This window comes from Sebastes fasciatus, chromosome 23 (assembly GCF_043250625.1).
Source record: "Sebastes fasciatus isolate fSebFas1 chromosome 23, fSebFas1.pri, whole genome shotgun sequence".
In the NCBI taxonomy this organism is placed as follows: Eukaryota; Metazoa; Chordata; class Actinopteri; order Perciformes; family Sebastidae; genus Sebastes; species Sebastes fasciatus.
In genome coordinates, this window is record NC_133817.1 from 9,325,072 (window position 1) to 9,334,903 (window position 9,832).

The following is a 9,832-nucleotide window of genomic DNA, read 5'->3' on the forward strand; positions in this document are numbered from 1 at the left end:
TATCGCTGCCTTAATCGGTTAATTTGTTGGTGTTATTGTGTGACTTTGAATCAGAACTAACCCTTTAAAACACCAAAGCCATATAATAACACAAACAAACTAACCGAACAAGGCAGCGGTAGATCAGCAACTAAAAAAATAATAATTGATCATTGACTGCTTTAAAATTTGTTATTTTTTTATCAAGTAACATCTTTGAAAATTGAATTCCTTAAGAGTGAAGCATCAACATTCATATTTCTCAGTCATCAGCATTTATTGTGAGGAAAAACAGATACAAGGACTGATGAAAAGCACGAATGTTCTGTAAGAGGTTTATTTTCTCCATATATTTTACAAATAGAAGCACAAATGTTCATAGACTCGACATCACGTGTCAGAAGTATTTTGAAGAGCTATAGGTAATGGGAACGAAGATCTGGCCCGTTTATCTGGAAAAAAGAAAGAAAGAGAAAAGGTAAGAATGTGAACATAAACAGCCCTTTGACTTAGCTCGGGACAGGGTTAAAAAACTCTGGAGATACTCTAAAACAGGGGTCTCAAACTCGCGGCCCGCGGGCCAATTGGGCCCGCAAGACGATATTTTGTGGCCCCCACCTTGATATGAAAGTTTAATGTTAGTGCGGCCCGCAGTTTTTTTTTTTGGGGTCATTTTTTCATTTTTATTGACAGGACAGTGGATAGAGTCTTGGATAGGGGGGAGAGAGAGAGTGGATGCGGAAAGGGCCACAGGCCGGATTCGAACCCGGGCCGCCGCGGTCAGGACCAAGTCTTGTTACATGGGCGCCCGCTCTACCAACTGAGCTAACCAGGCGCCCTTGGCCCGCGAGTTTTATGTGAATGGCAGTTTGCCGTGGAAGGTCCCTTTGTTGCGCGAGCCCAAGCTGAACGAACCTACCAATCACAGTGGGGTATATGGCTCCCGGGGGCGGGCAATCGGCCGGGCTTGATGCAAGCAGAGAAACATTTCACAACAACTATGGCGGCGCCCGTGTAACATCGCATAAGCTTGATTAAAGCTTGATTTATACTTCTGCGTTGAATCGACGCCGTAGCCTGACGTGCACCTCTCCAGAAATGTAACTGCGACGTCACAGCTGTGATTGGTCCAGTCTGTCAGCGATGCTGAGCGGCCAGGACCCCGGACAACCACAGAAAGTTCTACTTCTCTCTGCCTCGATCTTTTCAATGTTTGTTCACACAAATCGACTCAGATATATTTTCTCTTTTCGGCGTTCCAGTAATATCAGTAAAAGTTCTGTGGTTCAACAGTTATTAGCTCCAACTCCGCTCAGTTTCTGTTTGTAGTACAAGAAGAAGAAGGAAACTCAACTAGCGGTTTGGTGGTGTAATTGCAGAGCAACACAAACACAGCAGGCACAACTTTATTGCGGAGTGACACCAAGTGGAATGAATATATATCTTGTCACACAGCCCCAATCATGTCTTTTTCAAAGCCTGCAGTGAAGAGAAAGGTTGGTGACGAGCACAGACAATTTCAGGAAAAGTGGGAGACGCAATAGAGGCCATGTTCAGAAGAACCGTTCATGTTCTTCAATGTTCCATTCATGTTCAGGACAGTTCATGTTCAGAAGAACCCATTCAAGTTAAAGAACTGTTAATAATGACGTTTGAGAAGATTTTTTTTTTTTTTTAACAAAGCTTTTTTTGTGGAATACCTGATGCGGCCCAGCCTCACCCAGACTCTGCCTCCAGCGGCCCCCAGGTAAATTGAGTTTGAGACCACTGCTCTAAAACCTAAAGAGCATCTAAACTAGTACATCAAAAAATGTCTGGGAATCTGGATTACTATATCAAATAATTTATGGTACACTTGCTAGGGGCGTCGCGATTTCAATTTGATATCGGTAATCGAAAATTAGTTCAAAGACGACGAACACATCATGGACAGAAAAACTACAGTTTGTGAGCTGCAGAAAATTTAGAGTCTGCAGCAACCAAAGTTGTTTGGCGATTTCAGCCGCAATCGTGCTATCTTCACTCAAAATCGATTGTGTGTCTACATCACTTTGTACAGTAAAACAGGGGAAACTAGCTGTTGTTGTAAAGTACCCTCCTCCCATCTAGTGGATCTTCTTTTTGTTGTTTAACAGCTTGTTCCCAATTGGAAAAAGATATTATTACATAATAAATAATTTAAATTTGATCATATAGCCACACTTGATTGCCCCTCATATGACAGTTGTCAGGGCATAAAAGAAACAATCTGTTGATCTTTAGGAATCAAGAGTCCATAGTCTAACATATAACAGCATGTTTAAATCAAATCGTGACACCCCTAACACTTAAAATGCTCGTCAAACTAGCCCAGAAGGGATACTAACATTACAGTGTTACCTCCTCTGTTAAAACAAGCCTCAGGTCCTGAATTCAGAAGAGGGTGAGATTAGTTCAGAGAGGAGAATTAGTCACATGAGAATGTGATGGCTTTTGAGAGAACAAGTCTCAAAAGGTCAGAAAAGTTAGTGGAGTGATGGAGGAATCTGATGAAAGGGGATGAGAGGGACAATGAAAAGACTTACAGCGCAGCAGCTCCAGAGATGATCTCAATGAGCTCCTTGGTGATGACGGCCTGTCTGGTACGGTTGAAGGTGAGGGTCAGCTTCTCAATCATCTCAGCTGGAAGGAGAGAAATACGTCAGTCAATAGACCCGTTCACACAGCCTGCTGTTGTATTGTTATTCCGCCTCACTCTGTAAGTATTGCGGTTCCTGCTTTAATGTATTTTATGTGTCTTGTCATTACACCTGCCCAGGGACTGAAGAGGCTAAAACTGACACATTTAAAGAAATGTCTATTAATGTCCACTGTCCATGTAACTTTAAACTGCATCAATAAATAAATAAACTAAATCATAAGATGTAAAAACGGATGATCATGCCATGAGATTATATCCCATTAAAAATCAAGTGAACGTAACAAACCAATAGTGAATATAGGAACCGACAGCAGGCCTTTGGATTTTTAAATCGATAGTGTTTTGGAGAATCGATACAGTATCACGATACTCGTGTGTATGGATAATTCCTTACACCCCAACTAAATACTGTTTGTGACACTGAATGTGAAATGTGTTAGCCAGGAAGTCTTACAGGCGTTCTTGCTGGCGCCGTCCATAGCCGTCATCCTGGCACTCTGCTCAGAGGTGGTGGACTCCTTCATGGCCAGGAAGATGATGTTGATCAGAGCAAACTCCTGGTAGTTCCTCAGCACGTCAGCATCGATGTCATCATAGACGCCCATGCTCTCTGTTGAGAGGGGAGGTACACATAAGTTCGGTACATCTCTACAGGGGACACCTGAGGATCTGTGCAAGACGTTTTTAAAACACTACACTACCTGCGTTAGCAACAGTGTCATTGGAAAACAGAGGCTTCTGGTCCGTCTTGTATGAGATAACAGACCTGCATCAGAAAAAGAGATTATTATTTTTTTTAAAACAAATACATTTTAAAATAACTGTAGGATTTGGCAGCATCTAGTGGTGCTATGCTGTCTTGAGCATTTAGAAATCTACTGCAACACGGAAGCGACCTTCAAAGAGTAAACAGATAAAAAGATCAAGAGTTATCCGAAGTGTATTGAGCTACAGCGGAAGAGCCACGATTCGCAAAAGGGCGGAGGACCAGCAAAATAAAGCCAGTTCTATTAGGATAACAAAAGAAAATACGTCCGTTTGTCTGCGTACTAGTCTTTTTTTTTCACCTGATGCTTTGGAATACAAATTTAAAGATAGTAAACTTTTGCACACAGTTGTTTGTTGTAGAAAATTAATAAAATTGTTGAAACATTCAAATTCCGTTTCATTTTTTCTTCTGACTTCTTGGTCTTATAAGTTTTTATAATATCATGTGACATCACTGCAGCATACATATTCAAATAACCCACGTTGTGCTGAAAAAAATCATTTCAATTACTTGCTTTGGCCTCACAGTACTGAATTTATACACATTTTTATAAGGATGTCACGAGAACCAATACTTGGTTACAGAGTCGACGCCAAAATCTCAAAATGTAACGATACTCATTTCTGTACAGTACCGCAGGTACCATATGTACCGTCGAGACCGACGCATAGAAACGATAGAAAATGTGTTTTGGACGCAGTAAAACTCACTATTGATGCTTCCAGGAGACGCACCCTATTCTTTCCCTGATAACGCTACATTATGAACAACAAATCCGTGTTGAAATCGGCAGTACGAGAGCCAGTTAACGTTGGTCGTTAGCAGCCGGTAAGCAGCACGGTCTTGCACGGAGCTAACAAGGTAACGCTAACCAGCTCTCGTTCGGCCGATTTCAACACGGGAGGTTCCATTGATTTACATTATGATGCGTTCAGGCTCTGTTCAGTTAAAATTTGTATTGGGCGAAGGTAAATAATAACGTTATCATGATGTGTTCAAATGGAATCTTGTAAAATGTAGTTTTTGGAGAGAAATTTGAATAAATCCAGTTGTTTGAAGGAGATGTTCAATATAAAATACATAATAAGAGAGGGTATTATGACTTGTTTAAATTCCAAACAAAAAACTGTAAACGGTAATAAAGGAGTGGATGTTGAAGTAAATGGGATTTATTGCTTTACTTTTGTTTTTTATCGTGGCAACGAGCTGGTATTGGTATTGACTACTAAATTTCTGGTACATCCCTACATTTTTATATATTAAGAGAGTCGAGGACCCAGTAATAGGATAAAAATGTCGCCTAGATGGTTAATATTATATTTCTGCCAATAGATCCCCTAAAGTCCTACACACTGTTCCTTTAAGTCAATCTCTGAGCTTATGCAACTTGAAATGTTTTTACGCAAATCCAGATAAAGAAAAAACGTCAAGACAGAAAGTATGGTACTTGAATGTGTTGAAGATGACAGAGCCCTGGTCAAACTCATATCCACAGTTGATCAGCTCGCTGGCGACGATTGAGGCGTCACAGAAGCTGGGGGGCACGCGGCCCATTTCCTTACAGTTCAGAATGATGTGCTTTCCATGAGTTCTGATGAGGAAACGGTGGGTGTTATTGGTACAGTAAAACAATCATCACAAGCACAATTTACCTACATTTAGATTTTTACAAAAAAAATTAATTGTTGTGATTTCAAGTCCCATGTTTGTCTGAATCAGGCTTTCTCAATTTTTTAAACTACATATGACTAAACAAATGAAAATATATTGCTAATTCTTTAAAAAAGGGTGTTATTTGTTTATTTTATTTAATTAGCTTAGTTAGTGAACCCAGCTAAATATCACCACATTTCTGCCGCTAATAAACAGAGACAGAAACACTGGACCTGACTCATGTCTTTCATCATGGTTGTGAAGATGAATATTTTTCATTCGTACTTGTGCAGCAGGCCTCTCAGCTTGTCTCCCACATTGATCACCATGACCTCCTTGCCAGTGCTGGTCAGGGTGGCGATCTGGCTCTTGATGGCCTTGGCCACATTAGAGTGGATGGCACCGCAGAGTCCACGGTCAGAGGTCACACCAACGATCAGATGCTTGGAGGCCTTGTCCTCCGGTTTGATGTCGGCCTTCTCGTAGAGGGCTGGAGAGCACAGAGGAAACTTAGTCCAGTGTCAAACAATGTAAGGGGAGGAACTGGTCAACTTTGAGATTTTGGGCTATTTTGCTTCTATAACATGTCTTCTTTCAGACTAGTGGAAAGAAAACATCCAAAATACACATTTAGGTGTTTATTTTACGACTTTGTCTATTTGTGTCTGTAGATTTCTCCTAAATTCACCAAAAGTTAGCATTAAATAAAGCCTTATTTGCATATTTAAACATAACATTTCAGAAAACTTGTAATACAAAAAAGAATTGTCTTAATGTAAGTAATGAACTGGGAAAGTTTCATGGTGATATTAAACATTTTACCCTATTCACCTGGGGGGGGGGGGGGTCTCCCCTTAATTCCCATTCATATCAAGTGAGAGAGAACATGGAGGTAAGGTGATCATACCCATAGCACCAGCGCCGTAGACTCTGGCTGGCTTCAGCTGCCTCTCAGCACGAGCGTACTTGGCAGCGGCCACCATTTTCATGGACTTGGTGATCTTCTGGATGTTCTTGATGGACTTCAACCGAATGGTGACTAAAGACAAGAGAGGATATATTAGTACACATCATATTCTACAGACTTAAAAACGTCTTTGTTTTGTACAGCTACCCGCAAAAAACATTTTTATTAAACTGGTGTGTTTTCAGATTTCAGGTTCAGGTTACTTTATTTGTACCCATAAAAGATTAGAAAAATTGTAACACACACATTTTACAAACAGACAATAGACAAACATGATAAAAAAAAATACTCAAAGCTCCACAGATCACTAAAACCCACTGCAATGCAATGAATAAATATATATAAATAAATAAAACAAACAAGCGTTGCTTCTATAGCATACTACAATACTGTACAGATGCTGCTGGAACAAAGCTATTTTTATACCGCCTTGTTCTACACCTTGGTCAGGATTGTTTAGTTTTTAAGTTGAATGTTTAGTGCTTTATTGTGCTTTTTTTTTGTCTTTTTTGTTTCTGTATCTGATAATAAAAATCATAATAGTTAAATGTTTGTTTTAAATTATTTCTTCTCCAGTTGCATAATCTTATTATTATTATTATTATTATCACCTTAAACCAAAATAGACCACGATGTGCATTGTAGTTAAGATCTTTTTAGCCGATTAATCGCTTTGAGTAATAATTGAGGAAAAATAAGTCTAAGTTTTCTGATTGCAGCTTCTTAAACGTGAATATTTTCTGGTTTCTTTACTATAAATTTTAAACTACATATGACTAAACAAAGGCAAATACATTGCCAAGACTTTAAAAAGGGGTGTTATTTGTTTATTTTATTTAATTAGCAGACCAAAATGTCATTGAAACACCTCAAAACTCTACATATTCAGTCACTGTTGGGGAGTTATAATCTTCCATTGCCTCTTGTTTCACCTCACTTTTTTATTGCATTTCTTTATTCACACTTTGCATTTACATTGTTTTTTTCAGCATTTGTTTATTGTTTCTTCTCCAGTTGCATTATCACCTTCAACCAAAATAATACACCACGATGGGCATAATGTAGTTAAGATCTTTCTAGCTGTAAACTAGTACCATGCATGCATGTAAAACGTTGCAGTTCATAAAATATATTAAAATAGTCCATGAGCCAGACCCCCAAAATATAGTCGTCGTGCAACTAGGGACCAAGTCTCATAGTGCACATCAGATCAATATGAAGTTAGTTATAAGGACGTTTGCAGTGGCATTCAGAACTTGCCCGATTACAGCGTTAGAGGTCAACGGTCAAATTCTCTTGACCTCAGTGTCATGACAATGTGACCGACGGATAGATTATAGTCTAAGCTTTACAATGATATATAACTTCATGATATTGTGTGTTGGTTTCCCTCTTTTATACTGGACCTGTGTGTAAAATTCAGATTCAGATTTTCATTTGGTGGAGCAGTTTTGAAAGATTGTAGATCAACCCCTTGAAAAATTCTATGAATCAGCCTATCATAATAACATATTAAGGCTGGCTAACACCATCGTCTCTGACCCCAACCATATTATGAACAGTGAATATGAATTGTTACCATCAAATCGGAGATACAGGGTTACACGATTTAATAAGGTTAGACTGAAGCATTCTTTTGTACACCAGTCAATCCTAAAACTAAATATGGAGCCTAATCCCAGATCAAATGTACTTTGAAGGGCCCTGAATGTCGTCTTCTGTGATTGTAATGTTTAAATGTATGTATCCTTGTTTCTTGTCTTTGTCCTTTTTGTGATGTTGCAAATGGAGCTGCTGTGATGCAAAACAAATTTCAGACCTGTCTGACAATAAAGTAGGCAAAGGAGAAATGCAGCGATGGAGAACCAACCATCCCGTCCACGGTGGCAGAAGAATTCACATTTAACCCCTTTATGAGAGTGAAAGAGAAGTCCGTGCAAGACCACGTAAAGCAGACGAGCTCGATTGAAACCATGAGAAGTCTCTGGAAAGAAAAAGATGGCTTCCGGGTGCCCAAGGAGTGATGTCCAGCGACTTCTCTTAACTGCTTACAACACTGCGAGCTGTCAATAGTGAACTACAGAAAACATCTGCATATTCAAAGCCTCCATAAATCAATCTACTACATTCACGCTCCCATTTTTCATCACTACATTCAGCCCTAATATGGCTATAAACTTGTTTTAGTTGACTTTGGTTTGTTTGGTGTGGTGGTTTTAAGGAATATATGGCCATTAATTCAATGCTTTAAATGACAAATAAGTTTGTAAATCTGAGTTTTAGAGTCTATTTAATGTATTAATGTACAAACTACAATTTCATGAAGTGTTAAATGGGAGCAGCTTGAAGAAAAAATGTTGGAATACGTGTAACATTTCTGTAAATTGATAAAATAATGTTGTCTGTAAAGATTTGTATTAATCCTAGTACAACACTAGGGACATAGACCTGAGACTTCACCATGAGACTTGGTCCCTTCAAAGTGGCTCATGGACTAAAACTGTTTGGCAGCTTGTGTCTTCATGCCAACAGGCTGTAAAGACTTGCAGAGTTGAGTCTGACATTTCCCTTAGAAATAAACCACATTTTGCATCTTGGCTGTCATCTATCTATGTGAGTTTATAGTCTATATAACATGTTGTTATACTGTTGTCTTTGCATTTAAAGAGAGTAGCACACAAAAGTACTTACTGTCCTTCAAGGTAGCCATGTTCCTGACCTGCCCACTGTGAACACAAAGAGAGCATGTTAGCCTTAAGCTCAACACATAACAGCATTTATAACAGTTTAACATCACCAGTGCAACATTAATGTCATGTTAGTGTGGACTCATTTGGATTTGAACTTGCAGAACGTTCACTTTGTTGCTAGGCTGCAAGCATTCTAGAATCAGTTAGCATCAGTTAGCTTGCTGTCATTCATTAGCAGCGGCCTGCTCGTTAGCTCGTCCTTGTGTTCAATAACTGCGTCTATTACAGGCTACAAGTTACACTCTCACTCTAACCACGTATCACGTGAAGTGCAGGTAAAGTATATACAGTTAAAGAGTGTTGTTAGAGTGTTTAGATGTGTTTCTTTACCATTGTGGAGAGAACACGAAGGCGCTGGTCCTGCTGAACATGGTTACTGCTGGATGAAGGTCAGACAGGCTGCACTGCGCAGGCGCAACGTGAAGGCAAAATGGGGAGGATGGTGCATTCAGGGACTGGGAGAAATATCGGAATTATGCGATCCACACTCGTGTATGAACCTACAATGTCATCCAATTTATTTATTTTTGCTCATTTATTTAGTTATTTCCTTCCCTATGCTTCCCCTTAGCCTAAGTTAATTACTTACTATTTTTTTTGTTAATTTGTGTATTTATTTGTGTATACGCTGTATGTGTGTCCTCCTTAAATATCCCCTTAGGCTTGTTTACATATAGAACACTTACAAAACAATATCAAACCATATTTATACATACAGTACATATAAATATATGTATATACATACATATATAGATATATAGATATATCTATATCTATATATCTATCTATCTATATCTATATAAATATATATGTATATATATATACATATATATACATATATATGTTAAATATACATTACATAAATATACATTACATTATATACATTATATATATACATACATATATATATATATATACATATATATATATGTATGTATAAATGTGTATATACATATGTATATACACAAATATATGTATATATATATATATATATATACATATATATATATATATATATATATATATATATATAT

General features: G+C 38.3%; 1 protein-coding gene across 3 annotated transcripts; it reads right to left on the minus strand.

The window, feature by feature from the left end:
• Positions 1 to 237: 237 nt before the first annotated feature.
• atp5f1c (ATP synthase F1 subunit gamma) lies at positions 238 to 9,254 on the minus strand. Of its 3 annotated transcripts, XM_074625525.1 has the most exons (10): positions 9,129 to 9,254; positions 8,740 to 8,774; positions 5,989 to 6,120; positions 5,367 to 5,571; positions 4,876 to 5,019; positions 3,361 to 3,425; positions 3,114 to 3,269; positions 2,544 to 2,640; positions 2,363 to 2,385; positions 238 to 430 (listed from the first exon to the last, which is right to left on the minus strand). In XM_074625525.1, the coding sequence occupies exons 1-9, from the start codon at positions 9,167 to 9,169 to the stop codon at positions 2,379 to 2,381; spliced, it is 882 nt and encodes a 293-aa protein (XP_074481626.1). In that variant the 5' UTR covers positions 9,170 to 9,254; the 3' UTR covers positions 238 to 430; positions 2,363 to 2,378. The 3 variants fall into 3 exon arrangements, with proteins under 3 accessions (XP_074481626.1, XP_074481627.1, XP_074481628.1); XM_074625526.1 differs by lacking the exon at positions 2,363 to 2,385 and having other exon boundaries at positions 238 to 431; XM_074625527.1 differs by lacking the exons at positions 238 to 430; positions 2,363 to 2,385 and having other exon boundaries at positions 2,540 to 2,640.
• Between the last annotated feature and the right edge of the window lie 578 nt (positions 9,255 to 9,832).

Coding starts and splice junctions, on each gene's coding strand:
- atp5f1c (XM_074625525.1), bottom strand. CDS start 9,169: ATGTTCAGCAGGACCAGCGCCTTCGTGTTCTCTCCACAATG. Junction 5,572..5,988: donor CTACGGCGCTGGTGCTATGG/GTATGATCACCT, acceptor TGTGCTCTCCAG/CCCTCTACGAGAAGGCCGAC. Junction 5,020..5,366: donor CTGAGAGGCCTGCTGCACAA/GTACGAATGAAA, acceptor TTTCCTCATCAG/AACTCATGGAAAGCACATCA.